Here is a 20,295-nt window from a genome sequence, read left to right on the forward strand (position 1 = left end):
GGATTTGGTTTAAGATTCTTGCCAACTTTCAAGTGGGGATGTAGAATAGATAGTTGGATACACAAGTCTGGCAATGAGAGGATATCTCAGTAAGACGGTGTAACCATTTAAAGAATCAGTGTGGACAGAGAAGTTGTTTAAGGACGCTTATAAGTTGGGGAGATAAGAAGGAACCGGTAAAAGAGCCTAGGCTGAGGAGGAGATAGGAGAATAAATACAAATGGTTTCCAGAAGACTAAGGAGGAAGGAAGTGTGTGTCAAGAAATAAGTGATCAGCTGTGTCGAATGCTGCTGGCTGATCAAGATGAGGTTCAATAAGTAACTGTTTGATTTGGCCAGGTGAATGATATTCATGTGCAGTGGAGAGGAAAGGTGGATGGGAGGAGCCTCAAGGGAGACTGGAAGGAGAAATAAATACAACTAATCTCTTAAATAGGAAAAGGAGCACGTCAAGGCTGTATACTGTCACCCTGCTTATTTAACTTATATGCAGAGTACATCATGAGAAACGCTGGGCTGGAGAAAGCACAAGCTGGAATCGATTTCCAGGAGAAATATCAATAACCTCAGATATCCAGATGACACTACCCTCAGGGCAGAAAGTGAAGAAGAACTAAAGACCCTCTTGATGAACGTGAAAGAAGAGAGTGAAAAAGTTGGCTTAAAGCTCAGCATACAGAAAACCACGATCATGGCATCTGGTCCCATCACTTCATGGGAAATAGATGGGGAAACAGTGGCTGACTATTTTTCTGGGCTCCAGAATCACTGCAGATGGTGATTTCAGCCATGAAATTAAAAGACGCTTACTCCTTGGAAGGAAAGTTATGACCAACCTAGACAGCATATTGAAAAGCAGAGACATTACTTTGCCAACAGAGGTCCGTCTAGTCAAGGCGGTGGTTTTTCCAGTGGTCATGTGTGGAAGTGAGAATTGGACTATAAAGAAAGCTGAGTGCCGAAGAATTGATGCTTTTAAACTGTGGTGCTGGAGAAGACTCTTGAGAGTCCCTTGTACTGCAAGATCCAACCAGTCCATCCTAAAGGAGATCAGTCCTGGGTGTTCATTGGAAGAACTGATGTTGAAGCTGAAACTCCAATACTTTGGCCACCTGATGTAAAGAACTGACTCATTTGAAAAGACCCTGATGCTGGGAAAGATTGAGGGAAGGAGGAGAAGGAGATGACAGAGGATGAGATGGTTGGATGGCATCACCGACTCGATGGACATGAGTTTGGGTAAACTCCGAGAGTTGGTGATGGACAGGGAGGCCTGGTGTGCTGTGGTTCATGGGGTTGCAAAGAGTCAGATACGACTGAGCAGCTGAACTGATGAATCTCTTAAAAGAGCCTCCCTGGTGGCTCAACTGGTAAAGAAGCCACCTTCAGGGTGGGAGCCCTGGGTTGGGAAGATCCCCTGGAGGAGGGCATGGCAACCTACTCCAGTATTCTTGCCTGGAGAATCCCATGGACAGAGGAGCCTGGAGGGCCCCAGTCCTTGAGGTTGCAAAGAGTCGTACACTACTGAGCAGCTAAGCACACACACACAAAATCTCTTAAAGAAACTTTCAGTAAAGGATTAAAGAGATATCTGGGCAGTACCATGAAGTATATATGGAACCAAGAATGAGAGGAGAATAAAACATTTATACGCTGCCAATGATCAGTAAGAGAAGAAGGAATTTGATGAGGTCAGAGAGATGGGGATTTGGGAGCAGTGACCTTGAATAGGAGAGCAAGGGGGAGATGTGTCCAGTGCACAGAGGAGTCATAGCTTCTCCACAGTAGGAGTACATAGATTCAGATGCTGTTAGGTTTGTGCAAATGTAATTATGGTTTCAGACAGTAAATTTTAATTCATTATAACTAGACTTAAACACGTCTTTATTAATCAGAATAGAAACCATTACAATCAACACATTTTTGCCAATGAGAAATAAGTTTGTTTATTCCTGTAGCATAAAAATCCGTGCTTCAGAATTCCACGAACTCTTGGAAAGCATCTTCTGCCTCCTGCTGGTTGTGGAAGCGTTCTCCCTGCAAAAAGCTGTCAAGATGCTTGAAGAAGTGGTGGTCGGTTGGTGAGAGGTCAGGTGAATATAGTGGATGAGGCAAAACTCCACGGCCCAATTCGTTCAACTTTTGAAGCATTGGTTGTGCAATTTGCAGTCAGATGTCATCAGATGTTGTCATGGAGAAGAATTGGGCCCTTTTCTGTTGACCAATGTTGGCTGCAGACATTGCAGTTTTCAGCGCATCTCATCGATTTGTTCAGCAAACGTCTCAGCTGTAATGGTTTTGCAGGGATTCAGAAAGCCATAGTACATCCGACTGGCAGCAGACCACCAAACAGTGACCAGTACCTCTTTTTGATGCAAGATTGGCTGTAGGAAGCGCTTTGGAGCTTCTTCTCGGTCCATCCACTGAGCTGGTCATCACCAGTTGTCATAAAATCCACTTTTCTTCACACATCACCATCTGGTTGAGAAATGGTTCACTGTTGTTGCACAGAATAAGAGAAGAAGACACTTCAAACTGAAGATTTTTTAAATTTTCAGCCAGCTTATGAGACACCCACTTATCGAGCTTCTTCACCTTTCTCATTTGCTTCAAATGCCCAACGACTATAGAATGATGAGCTTTGAGTTCTTCGGCAGCTTCTTGTGTAGTAAGAGGATTGTCTTTGATGATCTTCTCAGCTGGTCATTGTCAACTTCTGATGGCCAGCCACTACATTTCTCAACTTCGAGGCTGTCGTCTCCTTTTTAAAACTTTTTGAACAACCACTGCGCTGTGCGTTTGTTAGCAGTTCCAGGCCAAAGTGCATTGTTGTTGTGAGGTGTCTGTGCTGCTTTACGACCCATTTTGAACTTGAATTAAAAAAAAAAAATCACTCAATTTGCTTTTTGTCTAGCATCATTTCTATAGTCCAAAATAAGTATACAATAAACAGCAAGTAATAGTCATTAGCAAAAAAGAAAACTATAAAGCGAGAAATGTGCATTAAAAGGATGTATAATACAACTACATTTATTTAGAATGTATTCCAACATCAAGTGGCAAATTTCAACATTGCAAAAACTGCAGTTCGTTTTGCACCAGCCTAATACTAGTGAGCAGGTGTGGGGGAAGCAAAGAAGTTCTCTCATGGTGGCTGTTTCCTCGGCGAGATGGAGACCACGTTCATTAGTGTAGAGTGAGGAGACGAGGTTTGAAGGTACATGGGAGGGTTGGCCAAGTGGTTAAGGTGATTGTGCTCTGAAGGTCCAAGGGAGTAACTTTAGTGACAGACGATGGAATCTAAACCGAGTAAGGGGAGGACTTCCCTGGTGGCCGAGGAACTAAGACTCCTGAGCTTTCCACTGCAGAGGGTGTGGGCGCCATCCCTGGTTGGGGGAACTAAGATCCCACATACTGTGTGGTGTGGCCAAAATTTTCAAGAAAAACTGAGTAAGGGGAGAAATAACTTCATAAGCGGGCTGAGTGACAGTAACAAGCTAACAAGTTCCCTGGATTTTTTTAGATCCCAGTGGAGTCAAAACTTGCTGGTGTTTACTGCTGAGGGTGGTGAGCTGGCATGTCAGGAGCTCTTTGGAATTCAGTTTATGAAGGAATTGCAGTCAGTGCTAATAACAGTGTCAAGGGTATGGTGTTGAGAACATTCAACTAAGTTAGAGACTAAGATCACAGAAAGGATTAAAATGTGCGAGGGTAGTAAAAGAACCATCAGTGCAGATCATGGAATCTTAAAAATGATGACGGTCTTTTTGAAAAAGCGTGGGACTGAATGAGTAAAGGGGGGAACCGGAAGATCTAAGGATGACTGCAGTGAGGAAGTAGTGGGTGGTGAGCCATGAACGTAGAGGGCTGGCATGGTCTTGCACGCTGGGGCAGGTAAGGGAGGTGAAATTAGTGATGAGAAGCAATACACACCCACTCCCAGACTTGGTGACACGGGGATAGGAGAGAGACAGCCAGCTCCCTGAGAGGATTTGAAAGGAAACAGGATCCTCAGAAAAATGCCAGATTTTTGTTAGAACAAGATGCGAAAGGATCTTCAAAGGATAAATTGAGAATGGGGGGGATTTTGCTAATGATAGACCATGAGCTTGAAGAGGACGAAACATAGTAGGATGGTTTTGAAAGTTAGGTGAGATGTGAGACACGGAATCCGGTTTCACAGTAGACAGGCGGATGGTGGTGAGAGTGAGAGAGCTGCAGGTCTGGGGCTGTCTGCATTGGCCGTTGTGGAGGCGAGACAGGGCCAGTCCTGAAGCTCTCTCAGCAACTGGGATGAGAACGGAGTTGGGGAGGGGTCTTCCCAGGTGCACAGGGACCCCCAAAACGCCTTCTTTTCTGTGTCTAGTGGGGTTAATGTAATTCATGAAACAGGTTTAAAAGTAGGAGTTTGATAAGGCTCCATTATCATCCTCTTTAAAGTTATTGACAGGGCATCATATAGCTAAGTGTTTGACCTCAGTTAAAGAGATACTGTTTTCACTCTAAATTTGTTTTTCATACTTAGCATCTTATAGAATATTTTATTTTTTAGTTTTCATGATTCCAGTCTTTTAGTTTTCATGATTTATACTGATTAATCATTAAGTACTTTTTTGCCTGCAAAGCCTTATGATACCTCTGTTATCATTGTGCCCTGAATAGGAAAATTGCTACTTTGTAAATTTTTTGAATTTTTTGTTTTTTCTTGGCAGGCACTCTTTCATGGGAAGTTTATTGATACTGGTTTCTCGTTACCCTTCTACAAGCGTATGCTAAGTAAAAAACTGACTATTAAGGATTTGGAATCGATTGATACTGAATTTTATAATTCCCTTATCTGGATAAGGTTTGAAGATTTATCTTTCAATACGGTATTTTCTTAAAACCAGTTTTACATATTTTGTTAATTAGTGGTTGTATCTCTCTATCACCCAGAGACAACAACATTGAAGAATGTGGCTTAGAAATGTACTTTTCTGTTGACATGGAGATTTTGGGAAAGGTTACGTCACATGACCTGAAGTTGGGAGGTTCCAATATCCTAGTGACAGAGGAAAACAAAGATGAATATATTGGGTAAGGTGATTGTCCCTACTTTCTACAGCTGCCAGAGCGTCTTAGAACTGTCTTTCTATACCCTTGTCTTTACGCCTTGTTTGCTCCTCGGGGAATGTTCCGCATTCATTCCCTCTTTCAGTGATCCTTTTCAATTATTTTTTCTCTACTCAATATTCCTCTTAATTTATAAACATGTTGCAAAAGCACTCAAAAATTCAAATATAATTTTTTAAAAAACCCACTTCCCTTGCCTCTGACATACATTTATTTAAGTTCTTCCCAACAGTACTAACATTCATGAAAAAAAAGTGTATATGATGACCTCCACTTTCCTGCTGCCACTTGCTGTATTGCATGGTACCTTGTCTGGATCAAAAATCAGAGAACATTGGTGCCAAAGAAGGGCTTTCCAAAGCCCATGCACTTCTTCATTTCTAGATGAGGAGATGGAGGCCCTCTGTAGATAGTAGCAAAACCAAGTCTGGAGCCGCACCTGACTAGCAATGTAATACTCATTCTTATTCCATTTCACTTTCCCTTTTTAACTTATTCTTTCAATAGTGCTCACCGCAACTTCCAGTTTGAAACTGTGCTCACTTGAATTCTACACTCCGTACAGCTTCCTGATTTTCTTCACTTTCTCTCTTAATGATGGTTAAGAAGTACTCTGTGTTTTAAACCCTTTTACCTTACATAGAAAGTACCATCTTTTTAAATACCATCTTTATTTTCAGTTTAATGACTGAGTGGCGTTTTTCTCGAGGAGTACAAGAACAGACCAAAGCTTTCCTTGATGGCTTTAATGAGGTTGTTCCCCTTCAGTGGCTGCAGTACTTTGATGAAAAAGAATTGGAGGTTAGGATCTTTTATTATGCTATTATAGGGAAAGTTAATGGGAGGAGGGTCTGTTGTTATGCTTCTATAATAGAATGTCCGCAAGCTTTAAAAACATATGGCACCATCTTCAATCTGCTCTGATTCATCGAAATGTTTAGGGGGTATAAAACTCCAGCACTGAGTAAGGGTCTTAAGTTCTCTCAAATATGATGCTGTCATAGCGCAAAATCATCAATCGTGCCAACTCTTAGGGCTCCTGAAAAGTGCAAACTTATTAATAATTGGGGGAACTCAAGAAGGGGAAATCATACAATATTTGTCGTATTGTGACTGCCTTATTTCAGTTACAATAATGTATTCATGGTTCATCCATATTGTAGCATGTGTAAAAATTTTTTGCTTTTTAATACTGAATATATATAATACACAGGTATACATATATAACATATATGTATATATTTTCAGTATTTACTCTATGTATGTAAGTAACATATATATCCTGGAGGAGGAAATGGCAGCCCACTCCAGTATACTCGTCTGGAGAATCCCATGGACAGAGGAGCCTGGTAGGCTGCGGACCATGGGATGGCAGAGTCAGACGCAACTGAACAGCAGCAACAGGCATATGGTGAACAGTGAGAAAAGGCAAAAACACGCGACACTGGAAAGTGAGCTCCCCAGGTCGGGAGGTGCCCAGTGTACTACTGGAGAAGAGTGGAGAAATAGCTCCAGAAGGAAGAAAGAGGCTGAGCCACAGCAGAAGCAACGTCCAGCTCTGGATGTGTCTGGTGGTGAAAGTAAAGTCTGATGCTGTAAAGAACAGCAGTGCATAGGAACCTGGAATGTTAGGTCCATGAATCAAGGTAAATCGGAAGTAGTCAAACAGGAGATGGCAAGAGTGAACATCGACATTTTAGGAATCAGTGAACTAAAATGGACCATATTGGGCAAATTTAATTCAGATGACCATTATATCTACTACTGTGGGCAAGAATCCCTTAGAAGAAATGGAGTAGCCATCATAGTCAACAAAGGAGTCCAAAATGTAGTACCTGGGTGCAATCTCAAAAACGACACACTGGATCTCAAAAACGACAGACTGGTCTCTGTTCATTTCCAAGGCAAACGATTCAGTATCACAGTAATTCAAGTCTATGCTCCAACCACTAGTGCCAAAGAAAAGCTGAAGTTCACAGGTTCAGTGAAGACCTACAATACCTTCTAGGACTGACACCGAAAAAAGATGTCCTTTCCATCACAAGGGACTGGAATGCAAAAGTAGGAAGTCAAGATACACCTGAAATAACAGATAAGTTTGACTTTGGAGTACAAAATGAAGCAGGGCAAAACCTTAGAGAGTTCTGCCAAGAGAACACACTGGTCATAGCAAATACCCTCTTTCCAACAACACGAGAGATGACTCTACACATGGACATCACCAGATGGTCAATACCAAAATCCGATTGATTATATTCTTTACAGCTGAAGATGGAGAAGCTCTATACAGTCAGCAAAAACAAGACTGGGAGCTGACTGTGGCTCAGATCATGAACTCCTTATTGCCAAATTCAGACTTAAATTGAAGAAAGTAGGGAAAACCACTAGACCATTCAGGTATGACCTAAATCAAATCTCTTATGATTATACAGTGGAAGTGACAAATAGATTCAAGGCATTAGATCTAATAGGCAGAGTGCCTGAAGAACTAGGGGCAGAAGTTCATATCACTGTACAGGAGGCAGTGATCAAAACCATCCCCAAGAAAAAGAAATGCAAAAAGGCAAAATGGTTGTCTCAGGAGGCCTTACAAATAGCTGAGAAAAAAAGAGAAGTGAAAAGCGAAGGAGAAAATGAAAGATATACCCATCTGAATGCAGACGTCCAAAGAATAGCAAGGGGAGATAAGAAAGCCTTCCTAAGTGAACAATGCAAAGAAACAGAGAAAAACAATAGAATGGGAAAGACTAGAGATCTCTTCAAAAAAATTAGAGATACCAAGAGAACATTTCATGCAAGGTTGGGCACAGTAAAGGACAGAAACAGTATGGACCTAACAGAAGCAGAAATTATTAAGAAGAGGTGACAAGAATACATAGAAGAACTATACAAAAAAGATTTTAATGACCCAAATAAGCACAATGGTGTGATCACTCATCTAGAGCAAGACATCAGGAAGTGCGAAGTCAAGTGGGCCTTAGGAAGCATCACCACCAACAAAACTAGTGGAGGTGATGGGATTCCAGCCGAGCTATTTCAAATCTTAGAAGATGATGCTGTGAAAGTGCTACACTCAGTATGCCAACAAATTTGGAAAATTCAGCTGTGGCCACAGGACTGGAAAATGGATTGAGTTTTCATTCCAATCTCAAAGAAGGTCAATGCCAAAGAATGTTCAAACTACTGCATACTCATTTCACACGCTAGCAAAGTAATGCTCAAAATTCTCCAAGCTAGGCTTCAAAAGTACATGAACCATAAACTTCCAGATGTTCAAGCTGGATTTAGAAAAGGCAGAGGAACCAGAGATCAAATTGCCAACACCCAATTTGATCATCGAAAAATCAAGAGAGTTCCAGAAAAACATCTGCTTCACTGACTAGGGTAAAGGCTTGAACTGTGTAGACCACAACTGTGGAAAATTCTTAAGGAGATGGGAATACCAGACCGCCTTACTTGCCTCCTGAGAAACCTGTTGCTTCTATGCAGATCAAGAAGCAACAGTTAGAACCGGACATGAAACAATGGATTGGTTCCAGATTGGGAAAGGAGTATATCAAGGCTGTATATTGTCACTGTGTTTATTTAACTTTTATGCAGAGTACATTATTGAAGTGCCAGACTGGATGAAGTGCAAGCTGGGATCAACATTGCCAGGAGAAATATCAATAACCTCAGATATGCAGATGACAACACCCTTAGGGTAGAAAACAGAAAAGAACTAAAGATCCTCTTGATGAAGCTGAAAGAGGAGAGTGAAAAAGGTGGCTTAAAACTCACCGTTCAAAAAACTAAGATCATGGCATCCAGTCCCATCACTTCATGGCAAATAGATTGGGAAACAATGAAAACAGTAACAGACTTTATTTTCTTGGGCTCCAGAATCACTGCAGATGGTGACTGCAGCCATGAAATTAAAAGACGCTTACTCCTTGGAAGAAAAGTTATGACAACTTAGACAACGTTTTAAAAAGCAGAGTCATTACTTTGCCAACAAAGGTCCGTCTAGTCAAGGCTTATCGTTTCTCCAGTAGACATGTATGGATGTGAGAGTTGGACTATAAAGAAAGCTGAGCACCAAAGAATTGATGCTTTTGAACTGTGGTTTTGGAGAAGACTCTTGAAAGTCCCTTGGACTGCAAGGAGATCCAACCAGTCCATCCTAAAGGAGATCAGTCCTGGGTGTTCATTGGAAGGACTGACGCTGAGGTTGAAACTGCAGTACTTTGGCCACCTGATTCGAAGAGCTGACTCATTGGAAAGATCCTGATGCTGGGAAAGATTGAAGACAGGAGAAGAAGGGGACAACAGAGGATGAGATGGTTGGATGGCATCACCAACTCAATGGACATGAGTTTGAGCAAGTTCCGGGAGATGGTGGAGGACAGGGAAGCCTGGCGTGCTGCAGTCCATTGGGTCACAAAGAGTTGACTGATATATCAAGAAGGTCCCAACTAATATACATAATACATATATGTGTGTATTTTCTTTACCCATTCATCAGTCACTGAATCTGTGTCTTCATTCCACCTTTTGGTGATTGTGAATAATGCTGCTATATACGTGAGTGTACAGAATACTCTTTGAGACCCTGCTTTCAGTTCTTTTGAGTAAATACTCAGGAGTGGTATTGCTCTATCAGGTAGTAATTCTCTATTTAACTTCTTGAAGAACCACTACTGTTTTCCATAGCAGCTGTACCATTTTCCATTCCCACCAAATGTATATAAGCCTTCCAGCTTCTCCACATCTTTGCCTATACTTGTAATTTTCTGTTTTTGTTTTTAATAGTAACAATTCCAGTAATAATAGTATGAGGTGGTAGCTCGCTGTGGTTTTGATTTATGTTTCCCTGATGATTAGTTATTGTGAATTCTCCAAGTCTCCCCCATGCAGATTAGAAGGTAGGGAGGGCCATTTAGGAAAACGGTTGCATTTCCCCTCTGCCACCTTTTGGGGGCAGTATGTTAACTTTAGCCATCTTGCGTCCTCTGTTAAGAAACTTGGTTTGTCCATGTAATCAAAATGTGCATATGAAAAAATTAGCTTTTAAGTTTTATACACTAGTAGTCCTATGTGGGACTTAGCCTTCTAGAAACTCTGACACGGGAAATACATGAAAATCAGGACTCAGAGCCTGAATTACAGGCAGACTGTGTAAACCTTAGTTAATGGCTCTTTCCTAACAGCTTGCTTACACAGATTAGCAGAAGTGCAGTAGAAGAATGGAAGATACTTTTTAGAGTAGTCTTAATCATTTTTTAAATCACCAACTCTATTAAGAATCTGAAGAAAATGAAATAATCTTGCACCCTCAAAATGCATACATGTAAAATACTTGGTACCCTTGGTTAAGAACTGCTGTCTTAGGGACCTCTCCAGTGAGAGGGGTGTTACGACAAGAGCCTGACATCAGAACCTAGAGGAAACTAAGACAGCTGATAAAGAAAGATGTTAACAGGTGCACACTTTTATATCACCCTTGGCAGCGCTTGCAGCCTTCTCACAGCACACCTTGTGAAATAGTCTGGCTGCATGATAACTGTCTAACACAGATAAGGAAACTAAAGGCCTAACTGCCTGCTGATTTGCTTTTAGCTCACAGTACAGAGCTATGAGGAAATAGAAATTCGTGTTGTTTTGTCTTGTCTTTCTCTTGTTTCTTCTTCTACTCCCATTCGTTGTCTCTTTTAACCATGAATAATACCACAATAAAGAATACTTACACCATTATCCAAAAGAATGGTTATCCATAATCATGCCCCTTTTTTACAGGTTAAAATCTGTTTGTAAGAAGATAAAACAGTCATTCTGTATAAAAACTCTTCATCACACTAGGAATAGAAGGCAGCCTTCTCAGTTTGATAAAGGGCATCAACAAAAAAATAAATCCTAACCCCATTCTAATAGTGATACCTCGGATATTTCTCACTGAGATTGGGAACTCAGTGATGTCCGCTCTCACCACTCGTGTTCTACATTGTGCCAGATTCCAAAGCCAGTGCAATAAGGCAGGAGTAGAAGCAAAAAGCATAAAGTTTGGAAAGAAGTAAAACTGCCTTTATTCACAGATGATAACATGATTGTCAACTTAGAAAATCCTAAGGGACCTACCAAAAAACAACTAGAAATGATAATGAATGTTAATAATTCATGGTAGGATGCAAACTCAGTTATTTAAAAAATCAATTGTGTATCTTCTGCATGCTAGCAGCAAACATTTAGAAATTGAAACTTCAAAGTTTCATTTACTGAAGCATTCAAAAAAATGAACAAATTTAGCCAAAGGCATGTAAGAACTCTATCCTAAAAACTGGAAACATTGCTGAGAAAAATTAAAATTTTAATAAGTGGAGACATATTTCATTCATATGTGTATTGGAAGATTCGGTATTGTAAATATCAGTTTTCTCCAAACAACACAATCCAATCAACATCCTGGTAGAATTTTCTGTAGAAATTGTTGGGCTAGTTTCTAAAATTACAAGGAAACGCACAGGTTCTAGATTAGCCAAAAGAATTCTGAAAAAGAACAAATCTTACACAGTGTTTACTACCTGATGTCAAGGATTTTTATAAGCCATAGTAATTAAGATAGTGTGATATTTGTGTGAGGATAAACAGGTCAGTGGAACACTTTAATTAGAGTCCAGAATAGATCCGCATATATATTGTCACTTATTTTCATCAAAAGTACTAATATATTTTGATGAGGAAAGGGGAAAAGTCTTAAACAAATGATTCTGGATTAACTTGATATTCATATAGAAGAAAATTAATTTTGACCCCAAGTCAGCTCATAAAGATTAATTTGAAATAAATTATGAACATAAATATAAAAACTAAAAATAGAACATAGTAGAAAAATATGAGTCTAGACGGAAGTGTCTTAGGAAGAACATAAAAGGATGTTAGACTTCATCAAAATTAAAAACGTCTCTTCAAACGATACTGTCAAGTAAATGAAAAGGCAACCTACCTGCTGAAAGAAACTCTTGAGACAAAGGTGTTATATCCAGACTATATTAAAAACCTGTCACTTCAATAAAAATACAATTTTTAAGTGGACAAAGACTCACTTCATTAAAGAAGCTCTATTGATGGCATATAAACACGGGGAGATGCTCACTAATCATTGGGGAAATACAGATTCAAACTAAATGAATTATCGCTGTTAAACATGCCTCAGCCTTATGCCCTAGTGGTTCCACTAGTAGGTGTTTACACATGTGGAAATGAAATATATATGTTAACAGAAGAACTTTTCCATAAATGTTCATCACAGTTTTATTCATCAAAATAAAAAATTTGAAGTAACCTAAATGTCCATCAACAAGAGTATGGGTAAATAAATTGTTATATATTTACATAATGAAATACCACTCAGCAATGTGAAAGAACCACTGGTAGCCATCAGCCATCACAGTGTGGATGAATCTCATAAACATTCTACTGGCGAGAAAAGAAAACAGAAAAGAGCGGCTGAGTGTAGTCTGTCTGCTGTGTTGAGAAATCTAACCTGTGGTGAGGTCACTGAAGTGGTTAACAGGTATATACTGCTGTCAAAATGCATGTAACTCTGTACTTAAAATACGCACGCTTTATTGTGTGTAAATTATAGGTCATAGTTGATACGAGAAACAAAGTACAGGTTATTATGCCCAAAATAGTTTTCATCCCATATATAATAGAGTTATTTGAAAATTTTACATATCTAGAAGATTTTATTCTCAAAGCCTGGATAGATGAATAACAGGAGGTTAGTATACTTTTAATTTTAAATAGGTAAGGTGGCATAGATTAAAAAAAAGAAGAACCAGAAATGTATGTTTAAAACTTATTTGTAATATATGTGATTTGGGATATATATGTAGTAAAAGTGATTGTTTTTGTATAGCTGATGTTTTTCTTGAAGAATAGTTGCTTTTGAATGTTTTTAAGTTCAGTAAACATGAATAAGATAAGAACCGAAGAATTCTGCATGTTAAATTGCCACACAGTTTAGTTAGACTTGCTTTACTGTGGTCGTTATTTGATGTACACATAGCCATTTGATAGAATGATGCATGTGCATAGCTGGGCATTAGCAGATTTCAGTCCTGTAGTTACTCTCTTCACTGAATCTTTGCTCTGACCTGATACCGTGCTCGTTCCCCAGGTTATGTTGTGTGGCATGCAGGAGGTCGACCTGGCAGATTGGCAGAGAAACACTGTGTATCGCCATTATACCAGAAACAGCAAGCAAATCATTTGGTTTTGGCAGGTATTTGCTTTTATCTTCTTGACACTAAATACTGAAAGAAAATGTTTTCGATGAAGTGGTAATTTGCAAACAGTTAATTTTTAAGGTTGAGACTGCTTTTGGACATGGTATTTAGTCTTTGAATTTTAAATTAGAAGTGGATAGTATAATACTTGTTAAAGGATTTTCCATTTCTTATTTCATAAATGAAAGAACAAATGACCATCTTTAAATAATAGTTTAATGGTAATGGTTTTAGGTATAACATTTTTTTTTCTAGTAGTGTGAAAGTATTCTATAAATTCTACTCAATTTTGGAAGTAAAAGAGGAATATGTTTTTAATGAGAAAGTCAATGAAAATACTTAATTCCTCTAAAGGTGATAATATACCAGCAAATTAGAACAATCTAGAGGATAATGTTCAAGAATGACTTTTCTTCCCTTTCCTTTCTCTCTCCCCCCCTCTCCCTCCTTCCCTCTTTGTCCATCAGGGGAACTGAGTAAATAAATTGTAATATATCCGTTCTGTAATTCCATACCTTTTTGTCATTCTTTTTCTTAATGCAAATTAACAAAAATATTGGAGAATAATGGTTTTCAATACAGTATTAAGGTTAAAAGAAAGTTGTATCTATTACTTGGCTTAAAGGAAAATATCTATCCTGTCTAGACGAAGTATCTGCTAGTGTATGAACACAGCCTCTGAGAAGGTGGCGGGCGGCTGGGCAGAGAGCCGCCCTGAGGCAGAGGTGTGCGCGTGGGCTCCCCGCTGCGCCCTCCTGCTGCCTGAGGTCCACACCACCTGCACACGTTATCTGTTGCAAAAAGTAAAGGAAAAGTAGGAGTAACTCTGTTTTCAAACCTAAGACATCAGAATTGCATCCATATAGAGTATGTGCAGACCTCCCTGGTGGCTCAGGCGGTAAAGCATCTGTCTACAATGCAGGAGACCTGGATTCGATCCCTGGGTTGGGAAGATTCCCTGGAGAAGGAAATGGCAATCCACTCCAGTATTGTTGCCTGGAAAATCCCATGGACAGAGGAGCCTGGTGGGCTACAGTCCACGGGGTCACAGAGTCGGACCCAACTGAGGGCACTTCCACAGGAGTATGTGCAGGTGTCTCTCATCTTCCCTTTTGGCTCTTTACCAGCTTCCTTGTTCCTTTTGTTCCCTGACACTCCCTTTGGGCATTTCTTTCAGTATACCTGGGGAGCTTAAGTGCTGGGTTATGTAAATCCAAATGAATAGTTGTGTTCTCTAAATGGGATTTCCCTGGAGAAGGAAATGGCAGTCCACTCCAGTATTCTTGCCTGGAAAATCCCGTGGACAGAGGAGCTTGGCGGGCTGTGGCCCATGGGTCGCAACTGTTATGCCCAAGTCGCAAAATCTCCCAATGACCACCAGGGAGCCGATACCAATGCAAAAGCAAGAGAGTTTTTATTACCAAGCTCGAGCTGGGGCTCCCACCGATACCGACGCAGCAGCTATAGGGAGGAGCCCTGAGCTCTGGGTTACATTGCTTATATAGGGTATTATCGCATGAAAAATTCAAAAAACAGGAGTCTCTGGGTCTGACTGGTCACCTTCTGGTGAAGGGTTAGGTGTTGAGTTCTGATTGGTTCTCCTTTCCCGGGCTTGATTCGAATTTCCTGGGCTGGCCAAGGGTTCTGATTGGTTCGCAGGTGGTGGGGTGAGGTCAGGGGATTTCCAAAGGCTCTTTTCCCGGAACCTTACAAAATGGAGTAGCTTTGATTCTTCATTCCCTTCTCTAGGATCCAGGACAGACCCAATCATGGGTCTGAGGTCAGCTTTATATTGTCTCCTGCTAAGGGGACTGTTGGTAGGGCCGCATATTGGGATCTGAGTACCATGAGCTACACCGTGTTGATGCAGTTTTTAATGAAGGCCACTAGTTAGTTTAGTAAGCATGGCCTGAGGGTGAGTAGCAGTAACAAGATAATCAGGGGCCCCACCAAGGAGGATATGAGAGTTGTGAACCAGGGGGATGAGTAGAACCAGGATTCAAACCAATTTTGAGACATTTTTCTCTTTTTTTTTTTGACTCAGCCCTTTTCTTATCTTGGCCAGGGACTCCTTGACTACCCCTGAGTGATTCACATAAAAACAACGTTCTTCCCCTAACGCAGCACATAGGCCCTCTGAGAGACTTCATACTCAAGATACTTTTTGGGAATTGGGGCGGAGGTCTCTTTCTCTGTAACTTCTTCCTGCTGTGCATGGGCGTAGGCCTGCCTAATAGAGCAGAAGTCTCTCTCTACCTGATCTATGTTGGGGTTTTCCACATCTGAAACCAGCTTCTTCCCTTGTAGTAACAGCAATGTAGTTGGCCCCTCTCAGAGATGAAATAGACAAGGGCCAAACGGAGACCTAACAGGATGGTCATCTCTGGTCCCCGGAAACAGAAGGCAACATTTGGGGTGAGGGTTGCAGGCTTTGTGACCCCTTCTGATGGGTTGGTGGTGAGGCAACAGAGCTGTGCTCCAGGAATCTTGTGTTCAGTCTGAAGTTACAATCTTCCACCTGAATGGGGGCTCAAAGACATTGTTATGCATATTTCTTTGAGTAGGAACCAGGACTCTGTCTGGAGGCTGTACCAACCTTTGATTGTTTCTGTTTTTGTAGACCTTCCCTTCCCTGATAAGCAATTGTTTGAAGCCATGCTTTGGAATTCAGCGAAGGCCAAGGAGGCTGAACAAAGTCTATATCCTACAGATAAGAAAGGGAGAACACAGAACAGATCTGCACTCCAGAGCCCCACAGAGTCCCGCTCAGTTTTAATTTTAGGGAACTAGGCAACTATGACTGTGATAACTTCCTGTCAAAATGGGGCATAGGACTGCCCCAGATTGGAGTATAGACACTGAATTGGAAGTATTTTTGAGTTCCAAATTTTAGATCTGAGTCTTTTATGATTAAAATCTTAATCTCATTTCTCTTTAGAAGAATAGGTCTGAAACCCAGTCTGGACCAGGCACTTCAGGGAAACTTGTAGCCATGTAGCCAGTTGCCAAGTTTTATAAAAAGTAAGGTTACTAGCTTCCAGCAGACATTGGTTTGAAAATGGTGGCATCCAAGCCTGACACAACTCAGAAAACTCAAGTGTTTAGCAATACAAGTTCTAATCTGAAACTACACCCATAGTATCACCTAGTTATTTCCCAGGATACCTGAACCATAGCTACTCTATTTTGACTTTTAATTGTAAACTTTTTCTTAATAGCCAAAGCAGATTTTACTGTTAATGACGTCAGTGTTTCTCTAGGTATGAGAAGATGCAAGAATTGGGACTCATAAAATCTTTTCCTGAAAAGATCTAACTATCTGAAGGCCTGTTCTGCCAGTTTTTCCCAGAGCACAGAGTGCCTCATTCTTGATTTTTACCCTGAACTCCTTTTTCAGGGGCGTTGAAAGTCAGCAGTTGCAGCGGCCATGGTGTAATCTTTGTAGATGCAGATGGCGAGTGTCAGTCTTCAGTTGGCAGAGCCCCTTTTTGCTCATAAACTTGATCATGATTATGAGGGGGGCAGTTCATGACCATTTTATCCCATGGTGCTGAGAGTGTCCATTCTCAGGTAAACAGGCCACTCAATGTGCTGTTACTGGACTAGGCCATGAAACAGTATCTAAAATTCTCTGGACCACCTGTCTTACTAGCTTTTTGGTTCCAGGAGAATATTCCCTCTTGTTGCTTCTTGCCATATCTAGAGTTACACTGTTACCATCATTGATCTCATACGGGACTATATATTATTCTATTAGAGGCCTCACACACAAACAGTGTAAGAAACAGCAATTTCGTAAAACAGGTGAAATACAAATAACATAGCCAGCAGTATTAGTAAAGCCACAAGTAAGACTTATGTTAAGAACTTCCGTTAGATGTAGCCCAGTCTATCTCAGGTCACTGACTTAGTCTGCTCTGTAGAATCTTTATCTTCCAGGGAAATTACATGTTGGCACCATCTATAAGGCACAGAGCCCAGTTTTCAAGTGTCACTAGACTGATTATCTTTAGTATGATTTAATTTTTTAAGTAAATTTTCTCAGCCAATCAGTTAGAGTCTGGTAATAGAGAAATTTACCAAGGTAACCCAGAACTAGACACAGGTTATTGGCCACAAGCCCAACAATTGGATTGATTTTGAAACTAGCCTAGGATTAGGCCTATGATAGAAAAGCATTTGACTTATATGCAAAGGTCTAAGAAGTCAAGTAAACATAAATGATCATACGAATCAGGTCCCGCATCTCGGGGAAGCTGTCTCCCTCTGATGTCGTCGTCTTCTCATCCTGGTGTCGTGTAGTTTCTCCTGATAAAAAAAAGTCCTTCCATCCATGTTGGAGATGACAGTCCCTTAAATTATGTCTTTTTCCAGTCCTGGTTGCAGGTCATGAGGCATCTGATCTTCATCCAAAGATAGATTACTGAGACAAGCTTCAGAAACAAACTTAGGGTGTTCTTCAAGAATTCAATTAAATTTTACATTAACATTACATAACAGCAAAGAACTGTCTAAGAGATGAGTCTTACTAGATGCAGACCTCCATTAACAAACTGGTATTTATCATTTTGAAATGTCTTTTTTTTTTTTAAGTTACCCTTATTTTAATTAAATATAACCAAATTAAGGCTAGTTTGTTTGCAAAATAGGTCTGTTCTCACTGATTTTGGTCTGATGATTTCTATAACCATAATTGATTATAGGCTTTTTATTTTGCTGAGACATTTATAGAGTCTCAGATTGAACTTTTAAAATAAAACAGGGCTGGGAAACTCACACCAAAGGCTTATCACGGATTTTGCATAACAAATCTAGGTGAATTTTTCCCTTTTTAAGGTCTCAAAAATTTCTTGAGATTTTTGTATCCATGAGAAAACCTTTCTAACTCATTTGATAAACTTACTGGGAACCTAAGAACTTCTAATTTTTGGAGGAGTCAGATAGAAAATATAATTGTTTTGTTTATAACGTTTAATTTTACCAAAGTATTGTCATAATTAGTTTGAGAGGAAGATTTCCCCTACTCCCTGAAAACATAAGATTCAACTCCATAATTTTTCAGATAGAAATCATAAAAGTTATAAGCATATTCACTGGTTCATTTAGTCCTTTTGCTAACTTTTGTGAAGTCATCAGGTTTTCCATTAAAATACCAGGACATATCAGAATGTTAAAAACTTCATATAATTTTTAGGATATCTGTATTAGTAACTTTACCCTACATTATAATATGAGCAGATTTATTACTCATTTGATAATCTTTTTTTTTTAATGTAATTAACCAACCAAATAAACACAGTTTAATATCTCTCTTTGGGATGCTTCAGGGGCCCTCTGAAGCACCCCAAAGTTAGCTAGAAGCCAAAGGTGCTTCATAGAATGATTTAGGAAGTTTTGTCAACAAATATCAGAAAGGTTTCGAGCACTCAGTCAGATGGGACTATGGTCACTGTGAAACAAAAGCTATTCACTCAGCCAAAGTAACAATATGGGATTTCAGAGGCAAATACAGAACAGACCATTTAAGAAGCAAATGAACTTAAATCTATTGTCAAATGCAGTTTAACATCTGAAGAAAGTGTGTCCTTTTAACAGAGAGAAAAGCCAAATTCAAGTTTTTGCGCCAGCTTATTTTTAGTCATTAACAGTCCCAAATTTCTTTAGCTATTTTGTAAGAGGAAACTAATGTTCAGTAATAAATGTTTCAAAATTTTACTCTATTTGGAAATGAGCTAGCTAGTCAGTGAACTTCCATCACTTAGTTTAGCACAACCCAATTTAAGTTACCCCAATTTGGACAGACTATTTCAGACAGACATTTCTAAAGCATAATTATTCTTAATAGAGTTTATCTAAATGCTCATATCTCATTTACATTTTTAGAAGTTTTTTTTTTTACTTGAGGTAATTTTCTTGTTGACAAACTTGTAACAGATATAATATTTAACTCATATTAAACCTAGGTACAATGAAAATATTTTACTTAACGTTAAGTACTCTAAGACATGTCTATATTAAATAGGTCAACAAACAAACATTAATATCAGGTATTTAACACTGAATATTTCCCAGTTCACATAAACCTGGAATTTATTGTTTAATTTAGAATTACTTGATTTGTAAGCGCTTACCTTTTTTAAGCCAAATAAATAGAGATCATATACAAAAATATTACCAAGACATATTTAGACAGACACAGTGTAAGATCTAGCTTTAAGTTTTTTTTTTTTTTCCTCAGTGTCAGGAGTTAGAGATGGTCTAGATAAGTGTTCCTGAGAGCCCTGGTCTCAAGGCACAGGGAAAGAAAATTAAGTTTTAACAAAATGGCGGCAGGTCTAAACCACCTGGTTGCCAGATAAAGCAAAATTTCCTTTTCCAGGGGATCTTCTCGACCCAGGGATCGAACCCAGGTCTCCCACATTGCAGGCAGACGCTTTAACCTCGGCTCCACCAGAGAAGCCATTAAATACAAAAATACAGTCTCTCAGAAAACCTCCTATAGAGACACAGAACTTCAGATCCAAGTACAACATCAAAGATTTCAAGGGAGGAAAGGAAGCCAGGTTGAAAAAGAAGGGAGAGGAGGCAGGAGAGGGGGGGCAAAAGGGGTGGCCTTACAGACGTCTCCTGCCACCTACAGATACCCAGGCGTTATGGGACTTTTCCCTGGGCCTCCAGAGAAGGGAGGACTGGAACTCAGCCCTACCAGAAATCAGAACCAGAATTCGAGTTCTCTGCTAAGAGGAGGTGATCAGTCTCCAATCCTCAGCTCAGGCTGAGGGCTCTTCGACCAGATTCCTGCGTCCAGGACCGGGGGACTAGAAAAACAGGGAAGGATAGGAAGGGTTAAGGAGAGGAGACAGAGAGGGAAGGGGAGAGAGATCAATAAAGTCTCTTGTTCCTTACCGGTTGGGGC

At 39.9% G+C, this 20,295-nt stretch overlaps 1 protein-coding gene across 4 annotated transcripts in view; it reads left to right on the forward strand.

The window, feature by feature from the left end:
* The window catches only part of WWP1 (WW domain containing E3 ubiquitin protein ligase 1), a 150,875-nt gene that overhangs the window by 114,040 nt on the left and 16,540 nt on the right, over positions 1-20,295 (forward strand). For 3 of the 4 annotated variants that reach the window (XM_018058181.1, XM_018058180.1, XM_018058182.1), the window contains 4 exons: positions 4,713-4,846; positions 4,936-5,076; positions 5,793-5,913; positions 13,271-13,375. In XM_018058181.1, the coding sequence (XP_017913670.1) occupies positions 4,713-4,846; positions 4,936-5,076; positions 5,793-5,913; positions 13,271-13,375 (501 nt within the window). The remainder of the gene's footprint in view (positions 1-4,712; positions 4,847-4,935; positions 5,077-5,792; positions 5,914-13,270; positions 13,376-20,295) is intronic. The other variant, XR_001919118.1, reaches the window with a different exon arrangement.

This window comes from Capra hircus, chromosome 14 (genome assembly GCF_001704415.2).
Source record: "Capra hircus breed San Clemente chromosome 14, ASM170441v1, whole genome shotgun sequence".
Taxonomy (NCBI): domain Eukaryota; kingdom Metazoa; phylum Chordata; class Mammalia; order Artiodactyla; family Bovidae; genus Capra; species Capra hircus.